The sequence below is a fragment of the Cornus florida genome, unplaced genomic scaffold (genome assembly GCF_030987335.1).
Source record: "Cornus florida cultivar Cherokee Brave unplaced genomic scaffold, ASM3098733v1 CherokeeBrave_3.0.0_Hap2_Chr11, whole genome shotgun sequence".
Classification (NCBI taxonomy): domain Eukaryota; kingdom Viridiplantae; phylum Streptophyta; class Magnoliopsida; order Cornales; family Cornaceae; genus Cornus; species Cornus florida.
Genome location: NW_026775581.1, coordinates 78,744,974 through 78,769,132, shown reverse-complemented (window position 1 = coordinate 78,769,132; position 24,159 = coordinate 78,744,974). Strand labels below are relative to the sequence as shown.

General features: G+C 39.4%; 1 protein-coding gene and 1 non-coding gene across 2 annotated transcripts; both read right to left on the bottom strand.

The window, feature by feature from the left end:
• Window positions 1-16,735: 16,735 nt before the first annotated feature.
• Window positions 16,736-18,104, bottom strand: LOC132285558 (probable carboxylesterase 17). The gene has a single exon (XM_059787751.1). The coding sequence runs from the start codon at window positions 17,852-17,854 to the stop codon at window positions 16,853-16,855; it is 1,002 nt and encodes a 333-aa protein (XP_059643734.1). The 5' UTR covers window positions 17,855-18,104; the 3' UTR covers window positions 16,736-16,852.
• A 574-nt stretch (window positions 18,105-18,678) lies between these two features.
• Window positions 18,679-18,751, bottom strand: TRNAR-CCU (transfer RNA arginine (anticodon CCU)). The gene has a single exon. It is a non-coding gene; the product is annotated as a tRNA-Arg (tRNA).
• Between the last annotated feature and the right edge of the window lie 5,408 nt (window positions 18,752-24,159).

Sequence of the window (24,159 nt, the reverse complement as noted above, 5' to 3'; positions counted from 1 at the left end):
CCTTGATGGCCCGTACTTTATCGAGATCAATATTGATGCCCTGTCGGTGTACAACAAAACCCAGAAACCGGCCAGCCTTAACTCCGAAAGCGCATTTCAAGGGATTCATCTTCAGCTTGTACTTGCGGCAGCACTCGAAAACTCTCCTCAGGTCCGTCAGATGTTCTTCCCTTCTCCGGGATTCTACCACCAAGTCATCCATATAATCCTCCACATTCTTATGCAACATGTCATGGAAAATGGCCGTCATGGCCCATTGGTAAGTGGCTCCAACATTCTTCAAGCCAAATAACATAACAGTGTAATGAAAATTTCCCAATGGGGTTCGAAAGGCCGTCTTTTCTGCGTCACACGGCGTCATCTTGATTTAATTATACCCGTTATATCCATCCATGAACGAGAACATCTCGTGTCCAGAAGTCGGGTCAACCAGACTGTCGATTATAGGTAAGGGGAAGTCATCCATGGGGTACGCCTTGTTCAGATCCCTAAAGTCGACGCAGACCCGGATCTTCCCATTCTTCTTCTTTACAGGGACAATATTTGCCAACCAGGTAGGGTGCTAAATAGGTTTGATGAAACTGACTTGCAAGAGTCACTGGACCTCTTCCTTGATCTGCAGCTCAAGTTCTGGGCAAAAATTTCTCTGTGCTTGCTTGACCGGCCTCGCTCCTTGTCATATGTTGAGATGGTGAACAACAATCTGAGGGTCCAACCCGGGCATCTCATCGTATGTCCATGCGAATACATCGCTGAATTCCTTTAGTACCTCTATCAATGATGCCTTCTCCTCCCCCGATAACCTTTTATTTATATAAGTTTTACGAGGTCGACTATCAGAGGTTAAATCAACCTCTTCGAGCTCTTCTTGATCGAGCCGACCTAATCCAGCCGGTTCTGGTTCAACTTTTTCTTTATAATCCCCGTCACGTATTTCGCATGTTTGCTCGCGGTGGCGTGGATTCGCCCGAGGTCGTGCCCCCCCCCCCCCCCCCCACACCGTCATAAACGGTAAGCGATTCTTCCACCAAATAAGCGCACTTTTTTGCACACGGCTCGCCGCCGCTGGTCAGTTCCGGCCTTTGGTTCTACTTTTAGTGTTGGGATTCCCTTTAGCAGTTGTTGATCGAGTTCATCCCATTTTGGTAGAGGGACGGCCATCAGTGGTGGAAGCTCGTCTGAATCCTCAAATTCTTCGAAGAAATCGGCCTCCACCATGTGAGACTCTCTCCTGGCAAATGGGCACTCGGAACAGCGGACTGTGACTTGCTTTCCATTCCAAAATCCCTTCATGCACTGGTGATACGAGGAGGGTACTATTCCGAACTTGTGCATCCAATTTCGGCCCATGAGGAAGTGGTAGGAAATGTCAAAATCAATAACGTGGAACTTGGTTGAGCTCTTGAACTTCTCGATGATTAACTTGGCTGTCACATGTCCCTCTGTCTTTCGGATGTCACTTCAGAATCCCGCGATTTCGCTCCAACGGAAGACTTCCAAGGGCATTATATTGAGAGAGGAACCGTTATCCAAAAACGCCCGTTTGAGCTCTACTCCGTTGAGTAAGGCCGTAACGTACAAAGGTAGATTGTGAGGAGTGGGCACGCATTTGTCTTCCTCGGTGAAAATTATGGCCGCTTCAGGTGACCCCTGGATCATTGGGGTTGGTGCAACCAGCGCTGCCTCTTTTAGCCCTTCTCTCGCGGCGAGCCAAAGAGTTTTGGCGATCTCTTTTTGGGCGAGGGGAGAGAAATCCATCTTTTGGAGGATGCTCCTGACAGGTGTTGTCCCTAATAGGCGAAACGCACCGAAATCTTCTTCTTCAACCAGCGTAACTTGAGCAATGTCTCCTGAGGCGAACTCCTCACTATCTACCCCCCCAGTCGTCGTCATCACTGCCCCTCTATCGTGGGCGGGGAAAGGCTCCTCTCTCACATCTCGTGAGGGCAGGATGAGCTCGCCACTGGCGATCCGGCGCTGAAAGGTGTTCCGTAGGGCCCAACAGTTAAAGGTGGGATGGCGAGTGTGTCGGTGATACATACAGAATCGAGGGTTAGCCAGGTCCTCTGGGGTCGACTCGTGTGCTACCTCGGGCAACTTGATGTCTCCATGCTGGATCCATTTTTTGAGAATGGCTTCAACTTCTTCCAACGTGCATGGAAAAGGAGGCGGGATTTCCTCTGGGTTTCTTCCTCGGGGCGAGCGAGCCACTCCTGTGCTTTTTTTGGTGGAGGGTGCATCAGCTGTTGAAACTGTAGGCCAACGCTTGCCTCGGTGATCGCCTTGTGCGAGGAGCTGGGCACTGACAGTAAGATTTCCCGCTAGGTTGCGAAATGCCTCGATTAGGTCTGCAAAGGTAGGGAATTTCAAATTGATAAGGTGAACCCGATAGGCCCCCTGCATCCCTTGTATGCATATCTTGGCCAAGGCTTCCTCTTCATGCGTTTCGTAACACTCCATGGCTCGGTCATGAAACTTGTGAACATATGTCAACAAGTTTTCTCCGTGTTAGTCTAAAACAACAAAGCCAACTGGTTCCATGTGTTGAGGGACCTCGACTCCAAGTTTACGTACCATTTGTAGGCTCTATCAGTAAGAGTTTTGGAGAATTCCCTGAGTCGCAGGAAGTGATCATTCCCAAAAAGCCCCAATGCCTCTATGAACTGCACCACATGCTCTCGTGGGTTGCCTTTCCTACTGTCGAATTTGCTGAATTTTGGTGCAACATACCCCTGGGGGTATGGAAGTAGTACGATAGCCTGAGAATAAGATGGCTCGGGGGTCTCCTCTTAGGAAAGTATGGACCTTCCATTTCGTAATAGCGACTGGAGGTCTGCCAAGGTTACATATGGTGAATGCTGGGTCACCTCCTGTGGGTACTGAGCGCCGTCGGGGATCCTTTCCTCACGAACAGTTTCCCTGTAACCAGATTTGGGTACCCCTACCCTGATTGGTGCTGTGAGCGGGATGTTGAATAGGGCTCAACGGGCCCTAGTGGTCGCATCCCTCAGCCACCTAAGGGAGCTAACTGATCATTTCCCTTCTAAAGATGACAGATGTGCCCGGTGTACCGGATGATTTGGGGTTATCTGACTTTCGTCAGGCTCGCAAACGAAACCACCGCGCTACTCCGTCGTGCGTCGGGTGACTTCATTATTGGCGATGTCTCTGAGCAAGGCTATCACCTCGTTCTGAGTATCCTCCAGCTTTTCCATCCGGTATGATAGCGAGTTATGGGCTTCGATCAAGGCCTCGGGAAAAAGAATCGTCCTTCCCGAGTAACGTGCTCCCAGGACACTGCTCGCAGTCCCCTCATACTCCTCTCCGATGGAGATTCCCTCCTGAGGACTAGGGCTGATTCATGCACACTTGACACCGTGAAATACTCCTCCCCAGCAGAGTTGCCAAAATGTTGATGGTAGTTTGGGATGATATGAGGATTATATTCCACGTGAGCCAGGAGTGCTAAGATTAGTATCCAAGTAGGGACCTAAGCAACATAAAGGATTCCCTGGAACCCAGGGATTGAGAAAGGGAAGGCAATGTATGGTAATACCCAGTAAGCTTGACCTCAATGGTAATTGGTTGTTGAGAACCTCTTAACTCTACCTTTAAGGCTAATTAACTTTTCCTATTTATAATACTTCCGAATGGTCAATATCTGTCAGTTATAGAGGTGAACTCCTTCTTATCCGAGGGGTCGAGGACTTCCCTTCTGACAAATGGGACATTGCTCATCGGGTGGAGGTACCTTCCCCCTCCAGTCCGAAGGGGAAAAACTAATTTCCCCCCCCCCTATCTAAAGGGAAACTGGCACTCCCTCATTAATACGGGTCTTGTCGGCTGTCTTTCATAATTAATATCCTCTCTTAGTCCTATCTAGAGCTCGACCTTGGGTATCGGTGTCCTTTCCCCTTTGTGTTGGCCTGTGAGAGGTGAACCCTTGAATCCCAGCCACCTGTCCACACTTCCTCAGACTCCCAAATTTGAGGTAGAGAACGGATCTCGTCAAAGTATTGCCTTCTCGACCTAGCGAGACCCAGTTCAAATTATGTCCCCTCGAGACCCCCATGAGTTCAAAGTGGGAAGACCTCAAGGTGAACAAACCTTGGTCCTCGAATTTCTTTTAGATCCCAGATCGGGAATTCGAGGTGGTCAGGCTTCGAGGTCCCCTCGAATTCAGGCGAGAGGAGCTCTAAGTAACGGAGCTAATCATGCACCCGAGATCCTGTCTGCATGAAGGGGCCTCGAGCGGTGGTAATATAATGAGGAGGGACCCATCCGACTGGAAAGGGGTACGTCTTTATAGGATTGAAGGGTAACAACCCCTTCCTCGCCAGTATTTCCAGTTATGGGACGAGCAGCTCAGGGCTACTTGTCCCTTTTTATTCTCAATGACACTCCAGATAGATTCTGGCCAGGTGTGCCTATTGAGAGAGGTGGTGCCACATAAGTAGGTGATACAGAGAATCTGTCAAGGAGATGCCACATAGACAGGTGACGTGGCGAGTTCGTCAACAAGGTTTCAATCTAAAACCTAGAGGTAAGTTTTACTCCTACTTTTTCTCTTAGATTTGTGTTCCTTACATGCTTAGGACAATTCCAAGATTAATTAGATATTAATTGGATCTTTCTTGCATGCTTAATTGGAATTAAAATTGAATTTATATGTTTCTATGTGTAATGACTTGATGTCAATCACACTTACAAGAGTACTTGTTTTGATTCGTGTTGTTGATGCAAAATATCTTCAATTAATTGTCTGGGATTGTTTGGGACATAGAACGGAGGTTTAGAACCTTTAACAGTGATAATCAAAATGATCAGAGAACGCTGGGGATGAAGAAGAAGGAGTAGAATAGGTCGAGATCCGGTTCCCAAGGGCATAGAACTAGCTCCCAATTAAACTTTTACGGCTCTCAGATGAGAGAACCGGCTCCATAGAAGAGGGAGCCGCCTTCCTCAGGTCGAGAGCATGTTTTTTTAGTTTGAGAGCTTGCTCCATTAGGTTGAGAGCTTGCTCTATTGAGGACAGAGTTTGTTCTCTCAAAACGAGAGCATGCTCCATCACTGGGAACTTGTAGATTTTATTTTTTTAAAAGGTTCTGTTTGACTGTTAGGGTGGTTCCAATGATGTTTAATTCAGTTTGGATGATTTATATGATTTAAATAAATTGGATTAATAACCGGAATGCATAATCTATGACTATATGCTATGGATTTGAACAATATAAAGTTTTAAGTAAATTTGCATATTGTTAACCAAGGATTTCATTACTTAATATTATTTAGCAATTTAAATGGATGAATATTGGAATTAAACTAATTTAATCAATTAATTGGATTTAAATGGTTTAATTACATCCTGGATGTTAAAATAATCTATTTGAGATGCATGTTTATTCATTATTGTAAAAATTAAATGCATGCTACTTAGAGTTGTTATTTTGCTTAAGTATATGCAAGGATTATATATTTGATTTTTATCCTGTTATTTTGGATTATTTGATGTACTGCTTTATCTGTTGCATCATGTATTGGATTGTATGGATGTAATGCACCAGTATGGGACGGTGGCATTCTAGGGACGGATTAATCAAAGAAGTTATGTCCTACCTATTTTGTATAAGGGAATGGATTAACTAAAAATGTTAAATCCTACTTATATTCGTGTCAGCTCAACTGAATAAGTTGAATGACTATCTGGATTACTTATGGATGGATATGATGGATTTTATGTATATGATTATGGTGCCATGATATGAGCTTGAGTCTCAGGATCATGGTTAGGGTGCATATATCGCCTAGGGTGGATAACTGGACATAATAGACATTGTGTACCCTAGTAGGTCTAGGTATACATGCCCACTTTATGTGTGATTTGCATGTTACCTTCTATTCAGGTTGAGACAGACCTATGGACTAGTGAGCGTCCTATAGTGTGTATTTATATATATATACAGACTACTAGTTATTGTTAGATTGCCTAGGATGTATACGTGTATCGAATCTCTGCTTGGACTACAGTAGAGTAGAACTTATTTGTGAGCCTGACCCACCATTATTTTTCAAGTGTTCGTTAGGAGTAGGGATCGTTCGTGCTGAGTAGGGATCATTTGTTTCACTCTTCCAGATTATTTACTTAGGAGTTCATTTATGTTTCAGTTTTCTGATGTTGACAGCTATTGCTGTCATTTGTTTATTTTTGGTTTTCCAGGGGTCCACAGAGTATGGATTCCCGAGTTGTATAAATTGAAGGATTACTTGTATCAGAGGAATTTGTTAATGAAAATTTATTCTGAGGTTTTATTAAAGGATTATCATTTTAGTTTCTTTAAGTCTTTTATTTATTCTTATTTATCTATTTTGTACTCTGTGTTCGATTATTACCATTTGTTTTTGATATCCTCGAGTATTCGGGCATGGGCCTAGCCAACCCGCATCTGGGAATCCGGGGGAATCACAGAAGTATTGAGAGTGAGGCATATTCTCTTGTTGTGATGATGTCATCCAAAGGATGCTTGAGGGGAGATCGCTTAGATGTAACCTGTTGAGTCAATGAGACGTGAGTCTCAGTTGTTATTCGAGGATGTAATACCCCTAATTTTAAAAGGATAGTCCTGGTATTTTAGATAATCATTTAATTACATTTTTATTGATTTAACTGTGTACTTGCTTGTTTTAATTAAATTAATTGATATTCTTTGATTGATTTGACTTAAATTGAATTAATTGTTATTATTTGATTTATTTGAATTAAATTGAATTAATTATTATTATTTGATTTATGTGAATTAAATTGAATAAATTGATTAATTATTTTTTTTATTTATTATTTGTCTTTAATTGAAGCATTGCAATTAATTAGGGTTTTGTTTTATTTTCCTTCACATTGTAGCCGACTTTTAATTAGCTTGGGATTAGGATTAGGGTTTTCAGTGAGGCCTATAAATAGTTGTATTAGGGTTCAGCCTAGGGTTTTAGAACCCTATTCACAACTGTGGAGGCAGAGAGAGAACAGAGGAGGATTACAGTAGGAATCGCCGGAGAATTTAGGAAGACGACGGTGCAAGGTTTCAAACTGAGACCTAAAGGCAAGTTCTAATCCTAACTCTTTTCCTTTGGCTCATGTTCTTTACATGTCTAATGCAACTCCAGGACTAAATAAAGATTAAAACTAAACTGGATTGCATGTTTAAAGATTAAAAACTGGTTGTGTTTACAAGCTATGTATTGGTTGTTTTAAATTCTTTTGTGCGTAACTCCTGAAGTAAGTCATGTAAACTGATGTAATAAGAGTTGAATTAGTCTGTAACACATTGGGAAGCATTAACATTAATCTGGTTCGCATGGTTGATTTATTTAGAACAGTATGTGTTTACGAATCGGTAATTACTTGTTTTAATTCTTTCTTGCATAATTCTTTTGTTGATCGATGTCGGTTAATGAATAATGATTTTTAAAATCTCTAGAACACACTGGGATTCAGTATTAACCAGTAAGTACCTTAACAATGGAGGACAGAAGGAATGGAGGTCACCGGAGCTGAAACGGGTGAAAGAAACAAGCAGTGTGGGTTCATGTGAGAAAATGCGGCTCCCCATAAGGGTGGAGCCGGCTCTAGGGTGTGTGGAGGTGGTTCCACATGGTGTGGAGCCGGCTCCACTCAAGGGGGAGGCGGCTCCTCATGTGGGGGAGGCAGCTCCTCCCAGTTTTGATGGATTTTTCGCGCGTTGTTGCTTCTGGGGTTATTTTCTGACTTTCCTGGGGTAATCAAAGGCTGTAATTAGGTAATTAGATAATACCTAAGGTCTTGTTAAAGCTCCAGAGAGCAAGGTAATGGATAATGAACCACTTGGGGTTTATAGCTTAAAGCAGTATAAAGTTGCTACATAGTTTAGTATACTGTTTTGGAAGTGGAGGATTTAAATTGCGTAACCTTGTTTATAGCAATTTATCTATAAATGGTTTATAGTCTAAATCATGTTTAAGTGGTATCAAGTAAGCATGCTAATGTATTTATTATCATTATTATGCCTATCACGGATTAAAGGATGTTTATATTTATTCTATATGCTATAAATTATGCGAGAATCATGTAACAGTGGGTTATGACAAGCATACTAGTTTACAGAATTCTATTTTGCTTTGTATGGAATTAATTGAAGAAAACATTTATTTATGTTCTATCATTTTTATGGATTCTGTGAATTAGTTGGTAGTTACATTCGTTATCTGTGTTATCAACTACTGGATGTATGGATTGTATGCATCGGTATAGGACGGTGGCATACTAGGGATGGATTAGTTTCAAAATACTAAATCCTACCTATACGGAATAAAGGAATGGGTTATAAAACAAGCCCTACTTATATTTAAGTCAAAGAAGCTACACAAGCTGAATGACTAACTGGACTACTTGTTATCTAAGTCAAAGAAGCTGCACAAGCTGAATAACTAACTGGATTGGTTTGGATGGATAGGATAGGACTTTAAATACATACCTATCGTACCACGATATGGGCTTCAGACTCAGGATCGACGGTTAAGGAGCGTATATGCAGTAGGATGCGTAGCTGGCTATGTTAGTTGTGGTATACCCTGTTAGGCTTAGGTAGTCATGCCCACTCAGGTGCGTTTGCATGTTACCTTCTACTCAAGTTGAGACCCTCATCATAGTCCAGTGAGAGTCCCATAGTGTGGATATATATATATATACGGATTATATAGCTATTGTTGAGTTGGTTAGAATACATATGCGTATCGAGTCTCTACTTGAATTGTAGTATGATAGAACTTGTTCGTGGGCTTGACCCACTTCTATTTTTTAGGTATTCGCCAGTTCCAGTCTTAGACCTGATCGTGCTAAGCAGAAACCATCACTCAGTCTTCCGACGACGTAGGACTTCTCTCCATGGCTTAATTGTGGATGTTCTTTTAGTTATTTATATTTCAGTTGGATTTTCGTTTTAGGGGTCCAATGGATAGATTCCCGAGTTGTTAATTATTGGAAGTTTTATGGAGGATTGGATTTCTAAATTTTAATTTTATTTATTCAAGGATTTTTAAACTTAGTTTTCTTTCAGCTCTTAATTATTTATTTCTTATTTCATTTTTTTGTATTCCGTGTTCATTTTAACTATTAATTGTTTGATATTCCCTCAGGTTTGGGCTCGGGCCTAATCAACCTGTGTCTCGGATCCGAGGGGTATCATAGAGGATGATGGTAGTAGAGGTGTTATGGCGATGTTTAGTACTGATGAGCAGAATGGTTTAAGGTAAGATTCGAGGATGGATTAGATACTTTCAGTTGTTTGTTGTGTGTTATAAGGTAGGCGATGGAGTTATGCGTCGGTTGAGGCAATTGTGTGGACTATAACGATCCGAACCCGAGGGTCCAAATCGTTAACCGGGTCCTTACCCGAACCAGATGTCGTCCAAGGGTACTATGGTCAATTCCAACATTAATACACGATATACATGCCATCCCTAGGCTTATACCAAAAAAAAAAAAAAAAAAAAAAAAAAAAAAAGATCACAATTACAAAAGATGTTAAAAGAGTCCACTAACCCATTCAAACTTATGAAGGAGCATCGTCCACCACTTCCTTCCTGTGACCTGAAAAATGTAATAATATAATGGGGTGAGCCAGCCGCTCAGTAGGAGGTGTCTAAGACACACCTCTTAATGACTCCGTGAATCCACAAAAAGCATAGGGTAAAAGTTAACGGGATCATGTCAATTGGGGAAATAACACAACAACGACAACAATATCATCAACAACTATGAAATAGGTCATCCAACCATATGTATACGATGCATGCCAATGTAATGCAATGACATGCCAATGTTGCTCCCCATTTTTGAAACAATACCATTTCACCTTTCCAAACCATTAGTACAATCCGACCCAAGGCGATTCCAAGGCGTTATGAGAGGATGATTGGCTAACTATCCACGACCACAAAGTAACTTTAAGGTGTCGTATCCGGCCTAGGTAGCTTAACCATGCTAGGGTCTCTCCCTAGTCCCCTCTAGACCACACTAACGTCGCGGACCACTAGGCGACTCATAGGCGTCTGGGTTTTCGCAAACACTTTTCGAAAACTTTTTCCCCCAAAACAATTTCTTTTGCTTTTCAAAAACACTTTTCCCTTTTTCCTTTCCCAATGGAATGCATGATTGTTCCATGCTACATAATTTCAATATTAACAATGAAATCTCATGTAAATCAATAATTCTTAACAATATACACTTACCTCATGCTTAAATAAACAATTTTAAAATATTGAACAAATCAAGGCATAAATTAAATATATTTTCATCACATCAACTCAAGGAACATGTAATTGAACCAACTAATCACATAATTCACATTATCATATAAAACCCTAAACACCATAGGTCAAATAATAAAATTAAGCATGCTTATAAGCAAATTTAAGGGGGGGAATTCACAAGGGTTTATTAGAACACCCCTACCTCAATTTTAGAGAAAAAGCCCCAAATCAAACCAAGAATTCAAAAATTAGAATGTGGTCCAAATGAAGATTGGCTCCGATTAAAACGTAATCCTCGTTGAGCTTGTCAACTTTGCCTTTAATGGCAAAGTTGAAATCCAAGTGGAAATTTTAGTAATTAAGGCTTGAAGATTGAAAAAAAAAAAAAAAAAAAAGAAGAAGAAGAAGAAGTAACCAAGATAAAGAAATAACGTAGGGAGATAGAGGATAGACTGATGAGACAAATGGCCTTATGGCCATTATAATGTAAAATCAATGGTGGGCCCCATTTAATAAATAAATATCTTCTTTTACCATCTTATACATATGTATAAACACACACACACACACACACACACACATACACACACACACACACACACACACACACACACACATTAACCTCATCACAACCACAATTAAACATAGAACCAAGTAATTAAACATAAAATAATAATGCATGAAATGACCATACTGCCCCTCACATAAAATGAGAAAGCCGGGAGGAGTTCCCGAGTCCGGAAATCATCCCGACTTCTGAAAAATTCTAAAAAATGATACCGTCACTTCTAATTGACTAAAATTCTAAAACCCTCAACTTCAAAAATGACCGAAATAGCCCTCAAGACCCACGTGGCACGTAAAACGAGACAAAACAGAAATAAACCTGAAAATAAAAAAAAATCCCAGAAAATGGAAAATAGTAAAAATAAGGATTATTACATGGACAGTTTAGTCACTAGAGCCAGTGAGGGCGATGTTGCCATATAAGCACATTTTTCTTTCGATGAGTAATGGGTTGCGGTGACTGAAGTCATGGTTCTTATGTGCACGGTGTTCGAGGGAGTGACTGATTCTAGATGGAGCAGGACGTGGTGCCCAAAGGGCTGTGATTACCTCTAGTGTTAGTACGTTGTGAGCATTGTTGCTCTTATCTGATTGGTTTTGGTTAGCATTGGTATTGCAGAGTAGCGTGTGCGAGGTTCCGGTGTTGATAGTGTTTGACGGTCCATTAGTGGTAAGATCACATAGATTTGAGTTCATGGTTCTGTACGAATATCCGGTTGGTTCTTCTCCTTGTGTGTAAATAGTTTATTTCATCTCAGATGAGATTAGGTGTCCACGGTTGGACGATTGGTGATCAGCGTGTGACAGAGTGTTAAGTGCATTCAGGTGCGAGTTGTCAGTCTTTGGTGAGTGCGGGGTTTATTACCCTTCCATTTGTTCTGGTCCTAACAAGGACGATGTTTGTCGTAGGTTTTATCCTCCACTTAGGGATTGTGTGCGTCTGTGGATGGGCTGACCCATGTGTGTGGTTTGTTATGTTGTTAAAGTTCACCGGTAAAGGTTTGGTTGAATAGGTTGACTCACTCCCACGGAGGGAGGTGGAATCTTTGGTTTTTGTTGTGTTTGTTCTGATAGTGGTGTTGACCGGTGGTATGTGAGGCACGAGCTACTAAATAGGATTGTATGTTTCCTGGTACTAGCGGTGATAGTTAGGGGATGAGTTGTGAATTGTAAGTTTGAGGATGATTAGGTGAGGTGATGTGATGTGAGTCATGCACTCAGATGTTTTTTTAGGCGGTTGATTTTAGTAATGTCTTGAGGACAAATGTCGATGTCACCTTAGAATTACATGATTAGAAAAGGTGAATGTGGGATTCCATTGAGGAATAATAGGAAATATTGACTTTGGTTTTGAGATCTTAGGTATGAGATAGTCATATTGTGTGTTTTGACCAGGTAAAAATTGAATTGAATGATGTTACAGAGTTGTTTACCTAGTATAGGTGTTATGGGGAGATCGAAGAGCTTTTATGCTGATCTATGATTGTGGTATTTGGCGTTATGTTGCTTTTAACTTGTTACGAGTTGTGTGATTAAGGCATGATTGGGATTTTTAGAGTAGGTATGTGACTGTATAATTGTTAAGGTTACACAAAGTGATAGTTTGATAGTGAGTGGATCTCATAGTTGTTTTGTGGACTATGTGAGATTGTGTTTGATGTTTAGACTCGAGGACAGGAACGGCGTCTGTGTTGAGACCAGATCAATGATGACAATGGCCTGGCCAACCATTTCTCCTGAATCAGTCCCTCTTTAGCACGATGTTAGGTCAAAGGTCAATGATTATTTCGACTCGTCACAGATAGTGAGAATATGGTACTATGCGTTATGTCGGTGTGATAGTGTGGATTCAGATGATTTGTCTCGGGTGAAGAAGTGTATTAGGTAGGACCAAGTATCTGATAAGGGTTTGTGGTACGATCATTGATTATTGAATACCTTGTTTTGAGGATTTGTGTCATGGGTACAGGATATTATGTTTTATTGTTCTGGTGACTCATGATTATGTAGTCATTGGGAGATCTGTTGTTTAGTTAACTTGAAGTTGTTTAGTATGATGATTGTCGTATAGTGCAGTTAGTAGCCGCTGGTGCGGTTATGCAATGGTGCAGCTATGTGGTAATTAGCGAGTGTTTGGTTTGACAGGGATGTGTAGATTTGAGTTTGAGCTTGATTGTGAGATGTGAACGGGGTTCCTTGTTTGGGGTTTTGTGTGTCCTTTAAATGATAAGTTGAGATCGGATGTTGTCATGTTCAGGGGTCTTGTGACCATTCTTCTTTCAGGCTCCGAAGCCTTGCGTAGTAGTGTAAAGTGGACCGACGTCCATTTTAAGTCGGGTATAGCGTAGGGCGTACGAGCCTGTCTTATGCTATTATGTTGTGAATGATGAGTATCACATAGGGTGTTAGGTTAATGTTGCTAGTGGCAGTAGTATGTGATTGCTTATTGATATCCGGTGTCAAAGGCAATAAGGTTAGCGAGCTCACAATTTTGTGGTCTTATTAGGTGTTTCTCGAGAAGGTGTGTGGCTGTGAGCCTCCTTCTTTAAGGAGGGTAGAATTTGAGGACGAAATGTTTTTAAGAAGGGTAGAATGTAATGTTTCAGATTTTTATCATTTTTTATTTTCTGGAATTTTTCTGATTTTTTTGGGGTTGTCTCGAATTACGTGCCAGACATCGTAGGATGTGCCGGGTGTGTTTGGGAGTTAGTTGGAGCATTTCCTTGAGTTCAGGACTCTTGGGAATGCATGGGTTACCATTTTTGTATTTTTCTATTTTTTGGGTTGGGAGGTCCCAGGTGGGACCAGCTACCGGGGTCATTGTGCACGAGGGTTGTGTTTCGAGGTCAGTGCATTTCGTCCATTATTATTTGATGTACATGCATATGGCTATGTATTTATATAGGTGCTGTAATGTATTTGGTGTATGTACATTTATATAAGTATATGTTAAAAGATATTTTTATGGCCGTGGACCCCACCATTTATTTTTGGTCTTATATAATGGCCAAATGGTTATCATCTAACCATTTTCTGCCTCCTTCTTCTCCCGCAACTTCCCTCTCTCTCCATTTTCTATATATTTTTTTTTCTTTTCATTTTTTTAAGCCAAGATCCACACAAACCATTGAGAATTTGATTTTACCACTGAAGGCAAAGTTGACGAGCGCATCAAGATTTTCGTTTTAATCGGAGCAGAATGTTGTTTGGCCACCCTTTGGGATCTCGAAAATTGAGTGAATTTGGAGCTTTTTCTTCTAAATGAGGTAGGGGTATTCTAATCCACATCATCTTTGATTCTAGTGAATTTTCTTCCTTTAAATTGTTTCTAAGAATGCTTAAATTAATTATTTTGCTTATGATATTGAGAGCTTTGTGTATCAATGTGTTTTATGTGATTAGTTGGTTGAAAATATATGTTAATTGGATTAATAAGATAAAGCATGTTAAGCTGAAAGTGCATAAATGCTAAGATTCTATTTTGTCAATATATGAAATGATTCTTTGTGAACTTTTTTGAAAGCATGCTATCTACATTGTTGTGGTTGATTGCAATTTATAGAAAAATTGTATTTATTGTCATGGTTGAGGATGGCATGAAGCATTCATACATTTCATTGGGAATGAGAGGAAAATGTTGTTTTATAAGCAAATGAAATAAATTTTGGAAAAATTGTTTTGAAAAGTGTTTGCGAAAACTTGGACGCCTAGGAGGTGCCTAATGGTCCATGGCATTAATGTGATCTAGAGGGAATTAGGGAGAGACCCTAGCATGGTTGAGCTACCTAGGCCCAAAACGACGCCATGGAGGTGTCATGTTTTTGTAGTTGTTGCTGCTATGATATTCCCTATGGCATGATCCATTTTACTTGTATTTTATCCCTTGTATGGATTCACGGGGTAATTAAGAGGCGTGTCTTAGACACTTCCTATTAAGCAGTTGGTTCACCCTATTATTATTATTATCATTTTTCAGGATTCGGAAAAGAAGTGGCGGCCGACGTAGCTTTATCTATCGCATTTGTAAGTCTTCTGTGATGTTAGTAGTATGGTGCACAATAAACCTTAGGATGACGTACATATAAATTGTATTGACATTGGATAGGACTTTAATGTCCTTAGACGACCTCGGGTTAGGGTAAGAACCCGGTTAGCGATTTGAACCCCCGAGTTCGAGTCGTTATAAATACTACATAATATTTATTAGTTGTAAATATAATATTTGGTGGATATTAACTGTAAATATAATATTAGTCAATGTTGTAAATTAGGAAATTATTAATTAAGCCAGCTAGCTATTGTAATCAGTTTTCTGATTTTGCACTTGTATTTTCTTCTATAAAAAGAACCCATGTAAACTTGTGAATATTGTGAGCTAATACAGAGAAAATGTTTTTTTCTAAATTTCTTTCCCTTTCAAGTTTATAGGTGTCAAAGTGCTCACAATGCAAAGGTAGTGGGGGCGAACTCTGCCAATTTTTCGATGCACAATTTAAAGCTGGTGAATCATGTTGGCGCGAACATTGTCTTCCAAGAGATGAGTAATGTACCTAGGTATACTACAAAGGGAAAAGGTGGACTACTTTAGTTAGGTATCTTGTCTTGCTTTAATCTTCTGCTTTAAATCTTATTAGTAGCTCATATTCAGCTTGAATAGTAGAAAATTTTAAGGTACCCATTAATCGCTTCTTTTTCTTTGCAGAGGAAATAAGGATATGCTGTGTGGAAATTACAGCAGAGCTGGATTTTTGGGTGGTTTCATGATCACTTTTGATAGTTAAAAACATAGAAATTGCAAGAAGTGGTTTCATGACCACTTCTGATTTTTGGGTGGTTTCATGTGATGACCCTGTGGGCGGGTGTGCCGTGGGCGGGCGGGTGCGCCGTAGGCGGGTGCGAGAGACACTGTCAGGCTACCACACTGGCGAGTTACGGGTGCACAGTCCCACATCGCCTGGGTAGAGGAAAGGTGAAGTGCTTATATGTAAATGTGTCACCTCTAATTGGTATGAGGCCTTTTGGGGTGAAGCCTAAGAGCAAAACCGTGAGGGCTCAGGCCCAAAGCGGATAATATCATACCATGTAGTGGAGTGGGTCGTTACAAATGGTATCAGAGCCTGACCCAGCCGGAAGTGTGCCGACGAGGACGTCGGGCCTCCAAGGGGGGTGGATTGTGATGACCCTGTGGGCGGGTGTGCGGTGGGCGGGTGCGAGAGACACTGTCAGGCTACCACACTGGCGAGCTACGGGTGCATAAGTCCCACATCGCCTGGGTAGAGGAAAGGTGAAGTGCTTATATGTTAGTGCATCATCTTCAATTGGTATGAGGCCTTTTGGGGTAAAGCCCAAGAGCAAAACCATGAGGGCTCAGGCCCAAAGCGGACAATATCATACCATGCGGTGGAGTGGGTCGTTACAAATGGTATCAGAGCCTGACCCAGCCGGAAGTGTGCCGACGAGGACGTCGGACCTCCAAGGGGAGTGGATTGTGATGACACTGTGGGCGGGTGTGCCGTAGGCGGGTGCGAGAGACATTGTCAGGCTACCACACTGACGAGTTACGGGTGCACAGTCGTACATCGCCTGAGTAGAGGAAAGGTGAAGTGCTTATATGTAAGTGTGTCACCTCCAATTGGTATGAGGCCTTCTGGGGTGAAGCCCAAGAGTAAAACCGTGAGGGCTCAGACTCAAAGCGGATAATAACATACCATGTGGTGGAGTGGGTCGTTACATTTCATGATCTCTTTTGATAGATCAAACTGCTACAGTGGACATGCCAAATTTAAAGTATCTGGTTACAGGGTAATCTTATAGTGTTATTGTGTACATAGATGCCTGTCTAGTCATGTCTATGGTGTAAATATGGAGTTTTCAGGAATCAAGTATGTAGGTAAATTCAATTGCTATGCAATTTAAATATTTATTAGTGCAATTACTAACTTCTGTATGGTGACAGATTTGCTTACATTGGAGAGTCCAAGAGGATTTGATGGCATCTGAGTTTCTAAAGGCTCTGTATGAACTCACTCATCAACTTTTGAAGCAAACCGGTAGCCTCTGATTCAGGATAAAACACATGATATACATGATTCTCACCCTCCTCTTCCACCAGCTTCACTTCTTTCACCCCTTTCTTCTTTAAAAACTCCGCATACAACACTCCTCTTTCCTTCAAGAAGTCCAACCCCGCCACGAAAACCACCACTGCCGGAAACTGGCTCCACTCGGCTGCAGACAGCTCTGCCGTCTCGAAGTTGCATCCGTAATAATCACGGTCGGATCCCTCCGGCACGCTCAGTCCCCAAAACATGTCATTCATCTTCACATCCCCAGCTGCTCCATCCTCACTCTCTCTTTCAGTCCTCTTTTCACTTCCGAAATAGGGGTGAATCGGCAGCAATCCTTTGATCTTGACATGACAGCCTTGGTCCTGAATCGTTCTTACAGCAACCTGGTGAACGATGTTCCCTCCAGCACTGTCCCCTGAGAGGAAAACACGAGAAAGGTCAGCTCTTTCCAGCCACGGGTCAGAGCTTTCCTTGTGACTTAGCCACTCAAGTGCGCTATAGCAGTCCTCATAAGCTATGGGAAGCCGGTTTTCTGGTGCAAGACGGTAGTCCACGGATAACACAATTGATTTGGATGTAACAGATAATTCTCCGAGGAAAGAGTGGTACCCAATCCAAGTGGTTGAGCCAATGCAAAAACCACCACCGTGGAAGTAAACAAGAACCGGAAGCTGAGCAACGGATGCAGGGGTGTCAGGCAGGAAGATCCTAGCAGTTATCGGCTTTGACGGATTAATGATCACATCCTTGGACTTAATTCCTCTTGGTGATGATTCAGGGCATGCCGGGGCTTGTTCAAAGGCAAATCGTTTGACTGATCCGTCAGAGAAGGCCTGGATGAAACCCGGTGCTTCGCCTACTAAGGACATTTTTTCTTGAAAATGGAAGTGGTGGTGGTGAAGTATTGCACATGAAATTGCAGGGATTGTGATGGGCATAAATAGATGTCTGTTTTGGCTACTGATTAAAATATCTGTTTTGTTTGGTGGTTCGATGAAATGAAAGGTACTGCAATGATGATAGGATTGATTGGTGGGTTGATCATGTGAAGCGAGTTGTATCTGTGTAATATTCCATTCTAATCTTGTCTTTTAAATAACAATAATAATAATACTAAATATGGCTTGTAAAAGTGATAATATTTGTATATTCTTTTAATTGTTGGTGTGGGTAGAGAAAGTGAAGAAAAGTTGTGACATTTCAAAAAATAAATAAATAAATAAAATGAGTATGGCTGGTGGAGGTTGTGATCTTTGAATGTTGGTTTAATTTTTTGGTTGAAGTAGCTTGTTTGATACTTGGTAGAGAAAGTGGAGCATTAAATTCAAGAAAGATATAAAGAGAGTGTTGAGAATTGAATTCAAGAAAGATATAAAGAGAAAGTGGATCATTAAATTGAAGAGGGAGGGTGAAAAGAAGTACCATACAGAGACAGTTGAGAGTTAAATTCAAGAGATTGAACAGAGACAGTTGAGAATTAAATTCAAGAAAGAGAGTCAAAAAAAAGTATTAAATTCTAGAGATTGAACAGATAAGTAGTTGTTATTAAAAAAAAATAATAATAATAAAAGGAGATAAAGTACATCATTAAATTCAAGTAAAAAGGGGCATAAACTTATTAAAGCGCGCCAGGTAGGGGTCGAACCTACGACTTTCTGCTTAGGAAACAGATAAGTAGTTGTTATTAAAAAAAATAATAATAATAAAAGGAGATAAAGTACATCATTAAATTCAAGTAGAAAGGGGCACAAACTTATTAAAGCGCGCCAGGTAGGGGTCGAACCTACGACTTTCTGCTTAGGAAACAGACGCTCTATCCACTGAGCTACAGGCGCTTGAACGTTCAGCCTTCTATTTAAGATTTATTAATATAGTACTAAAGAGAACTCTGCAGACACGAGAATATCATTTGTTTTTATTTTCTTTTTACGTTTGATGACACTTCTTTTTTTCTGTGAGAAAATAAAAAGGTGAAGAATGTCATTAAGCATCTTAATATATTACTTTTAAAAAAAAATCTTGAAAACTTTTTTTTGAAGCACGCTCTCGTTCAAATTTTCATTACTTATGACTTAATTATACCGTTCTCACGCTTGCGTTCTTGAATTCGCTCTCATTCCCGCTTTATGTGACTTAGTTCAAAACCCACGATTAGAGGCCTGAGGGCCTAGCTCTTCTAATTCCAATTTTTTTTTTGTTGATGTAAGTTACTAATGATAAGCCCTTAAAGACTAATTGTTCTTGCTATAGTGAGAGAGATGGGAAAACTAAGGCTAAGTTTGGTATAGTGAAAAAGAAAAGAAATGATAATATTAATTAGGAGGGAAAAGAAAAGAAAGAAAATAAGAATATAGTGTTAATTGTTTATCGAGTTTGGTTGATTAATAAAAGAAAAAAAAATGAAATAATAGTAAATATATTTGGGAAAAGAATGGAAATGAAACTATTATAATGAATTTACAAACATACCATTTTTCATAAAGCTTTTCCTTTATAAAAATAAGAGTAAATTTGATATTAACAAAGTTTCATTAAAAATATGGGCAAATTTCTCAAAACCCCCAAAACTATTAAAAAGTGATCATAAAACCCCAACTCTGACAATTTGCCGTTAAGAATATGGGAAATGACTAAATTACCCTTATTATATTTTCTTTTATTAAAAAAATCAAAAAATTATATTTTTGAAATTACAATATTATCCTCTACAGTGTACCTAACAGTGGGTACAATATTAAATTCAACCGACATCATCACTCCTCTATCTCTCTCTAGCACGGCAACAAGAATTGGGTTACAAGAATTGAACCAGGGAAGTATTCACCACACCCAAGCTTACAAGATAGTCGTATATTATATAGAGAAAAACAAATACACCACCACCAACAATAGTCATTAGTCAATCACAATAGTTTTCTATTCTATTTAAAATTCAATTCGCATGATCAGATTTGCGATTGGGAGTTTTGTGAATCATCGACCTGATTTGCTAAATTTTCTATAACAATTTTTTAGAAAAGGATTGAATTTGAATTCGAGGGTTTGATACAATGACAATTTCTTAATCGCCGTTTATCGGCGAGCATAATCGTAATTGAGGGGTTAGGGTTTTGTATGGAAAATCAGCGCCAGAAGCGGGAGGAGGCCAATTCATCAACCCCATCATCTTCATCCTCTGGTCCTGCCACCCGTTCGAGGAAAAGAACTCGTCTCTCTGCAACTTCGTCTTCAGTCCCCGCCACCACCACCGCCAGCACAGTCGTTGTTTCGTCGACCTCCACTCGTTCCAGAGCTTCTCGCACCAAAAATTCATTGCCTTCTCCATCTTCTACACTGATGGAATCAACGAACAAGCCATCAGGGTTTGTCCCTCCTCGCGAGTTCGGTGGCCGATGTGGAAAGAATAACGGTTCGAATGAGGACAATTTAGATAAAGGAAAAGAAAAAGAGCATGAAGTTAGGGCTAGGGTTAAAGATAGGGATACCAAAAGGAGCTCAGGATTGAATATAGACGGTGGCGCAGACGATGATGATAATGACAGTGATGGTGATTAAAGGATTTTGCATCAGAATTTGACTTCTGCAAGTAGTGCACTTCAAGGGCTTCTTCGGAAATTGGGTGGAGGATTGGATGAATTGCTTCCATCATCGGCAATGGGAAGAAAAGACAGGCAGATGAAGATTCTATCGGGGTTACAGGCAGATGGGGAGGAAGGGCGGCAAGTTGAGCCATTGACGCAACTTTTGTGAGATGCTATGTATTGCGACAGAGGAGTCACTTAGCACATTTCCAGTGGAGTCCTTTGTACCCGTGCTCGTGGGGCTGCTTAACCACGAGAGCAATCCTGATATCATGCTTCTTGCAGCCAGGGCACTGACCCACGAGAGCAATCGTGTGTTGTAGTTGTGCATTATGGTGTAGTGCAATGCTTCATTATTTGACTGTATACAATTGAGTACATGGACTTGGCTGAACAGGTGAGCTCTGACCATATGTTTATAGAAGGAAATTTAAATGAATAATGCTGAATTATTAGTAAATCACGTTGTTAGACTGAAGTGGGTTTCGCAAAAAAGAAATGCATCGGACTGAAATGGGTTTCATGGACATCCTAAACCCATGACCAAACCCATAACTAGCTACCTCATCCTAGACTTATGGAGGAAAGAAGATGAACTAAAACGATGACACTATGAGTGTGTTTTTACTATTACAAGCTTGAGGGTATTTTTGGTATAACACATTTAAATAAACATTACTTGTTTGGCACATGTGACAGCAGGGGTATTTTCGTCACAAAAATTAATTTGTCAAAGCATTTGTTAACCACGTGCTGGGTTAACGGGGCCAATTGTCAAAGTTGGGGTAAAATGATGACGTTGCTATATTGTTGGGGGTTTTAAAAACTGGTTCGGATTTTATGATCACTTTTTAATAGTTTTGGGGGTTTTGATAAATTTGCCCTAAAAGTATTAGTCTTTTCTTCTCCTTCCTTCCACTTTTGAGAGAGAATAACAAAAATTACCATTCATTCCTCATTCTATCCCTCTTCCAAATCCTTTCTTGTCTTTTTCATTCCATCCAACATTTCATACCAAACTAACCATAAGTGATATATTTAACTTTTTGTGAGAAAAACGACTGATACTTTTTGGTTTTAATTAGATAAGAAATGGAACACTATAAAAGAAAGTGACATGTTGACGCTTTCAAAATTTTGCAAGCTGAACTACCCAAACGCGTTTGTTGCAATTGTTTTTTTATTTTTTTTCTTTTATTTTTCAGCAAGAAATCAAAAAAAAAAAAAAAAGTAATAATAAAATGCACTTTAAGAAAGTGGATTTCATTATTATATGAATTGAAATGCTAAAACATTCTTTGTATTTCCAAAAGCAACAATTATTTTCTAAAAACAAAAAAAAAAAAAAAGGTTTTATTTTATTATTATTCATGGGGAAAAAAAACAAATGAAGACATGACCAAATTGGCCCTCCAAACTTCTTCAAGCATGAAATAGCTTAATTCAGTGGACAGTTTTTAAACTTTTTGCTATTTCTAGCACTATGAAATTAAACAAAACCAACCAAATCTGTTTCCAATTTAACAGGAATTGAAAACAATAAAATATAATAAATCCAACTAGGTAGTTAAGTTGACTTAGTCTCTTGGTTACAATCAAGAGAAATAAATAACTTTGAGCTATTTTCAAAGTAAATAGTCTCGTTCACTTGGACGCATTCAAGAAAATGGTCATTAGTCACTTTAAATTAAATTGGACCGTATACCAATTCCCGAATCCCAACTGACAAGAACTCACCCACTTGCTTTGTAACATGACATATGGTCCACTTTGTTTTTTAAATTTGTATGACAAGAGGGAAGGAAAATTCTATAATATTTCGGCTATCATATTCTGTAGGCTCTCAATCGTTGAATGTGATAATTGGGCATACCTAATGAATGATTCAACGATTAAGAAATTTTAGAGTACAATATCCCAAAATATTGTAGCCTTTCTTGATAGAGACAAAAGACAAAAAATTATAATGGTGCACTTGTCTCTTATTATTTCTAGATCCCAAGCCAAACCTTATCTGACATCACCATTTTGTTATGTGAATTGTGGTCCATAAACAAGTGTACTTTTTAGGTAGGTTTTACCAAAGTTAAGGGAACGATAATAAAGAAAAAGGAAAAGAAAAAGGTCTATCAACTAAATTAGCTTATAATTTAGTTTAGGGCACCCAACCATGCATGCCTAAAAATGAAAAGTTCCAATTCAAATACATAAATAATAATAATAATAATAATAAAAAGACTCAGAAACCTGTCCTTTTTCTATGTTCAAGTTAGGGCCCAAGTAGGGGGTTAAAAAAAAGCCCAAGTATAATAAATTACGGACATCAATTCAAAATGCTTGGCAATTCCTCTCTATGTCAGATGTCTCTACTCTTCACCAATCCTGCCCCATTCACACTACTTGCCCACTTTAGGGCCCAAGTCTAATAAATTAAGGACATCAATTTTGATTAACTGGGTTTTAATTTAATCCTTTGATATCTTTTGTTATTCTCCTTTTTGAAATATGAGAAAGTATCACAAAATTTTAAAGTCAAGTGTATTAAAGAGATATTAAGAGAGTACTATTAAGGATTAATTAATAATCAAACCATCCTAATAATGAACACATGATTTTAACTCCTTTTTGACCAAATTTTTAATTTTCAGAATTGTATGTATGTATGTATATATATATATATATATATAGATATATATATATATAAATGATTATATTTTGTTATAAAATTATTTTGCAAATAGAGATGAAAAAGAAAATATCTGTTTTGTCGTTGTAGCCTAAAAAAAGAAAAAGAAAACGAATTATCAAAAGAAAAATTTTACTAAATAAAGATGCCACAACTTTCCTCCTTCAGCCCTCTTTCCTAACTCCTTTATTTTTTTCCTGGTTGCAACTCTGACTCATCTTATTTCACATGAATTGAAAAACAGAACAAAATAACAGAAACAACAACAGCAGCAACAAATGGAAAATAATAAATAAATAATCACAAAATAACATAAGTGGCTTCATATTAAGTGGCTAATTTTGGTTAACTTTAAGAGAATTTTCATTACAATAGCGTTAGTCTTTTCTGTGATCTAATTTTTTTTTTTTTTTCTCTCCTTACTCCTTCTAAATTATAGTCCTATAAGAATTGATTCACTTGAAACGTGTTTCTCACCTTGAAAGTTACCAAGGATGTTTCCCGAAAACAAATTTATAATAACTTCTTGTAGGGGTTCTTTATTGTAGCACAATACTCCGTAATAAATAGAGATATCAAATCACAAATACAAGGGATTCAGAGGAGAACTCTGGTTGACGGGAAGAAGATAGACTAGTTCAGAAGAATGCTTAGTGAAGCTAAGAATCCTGGATGTTTTTTTTTTCTTTTAGGTAAAATAAGAATCCTGGATGTGTCCCTTTAATGCTCAAATTAATGTTGCTTTTATAGCGCGCCTAACACCGATGGATAATAATACCCAAAGTTTTTTTTTTTTTTTTTGGGTAAATATAATACCCGAAGGTTGCTCGAGGTAGAATGCTAGGCCATGAGGGGTCTACGTACCAAAGGGGTCTAATTGAGCCCAGACTAGGATCACCTCCATTTGCATCGTGCATTCATTTTTTCCAATTAGAATAAGCGACTGAGAAAGTGCCACATCAATTTTTAAAAATGG

Excerpts from the sequence above, each read along its gene's own strand:
- LOC132285558 (XM_059787751.1), bottom strand. The coding sequence starts at position 17,854 with ATGCCCATCACAATCCCTGCAATTTCATGTGCAATACTTCACCACCAC.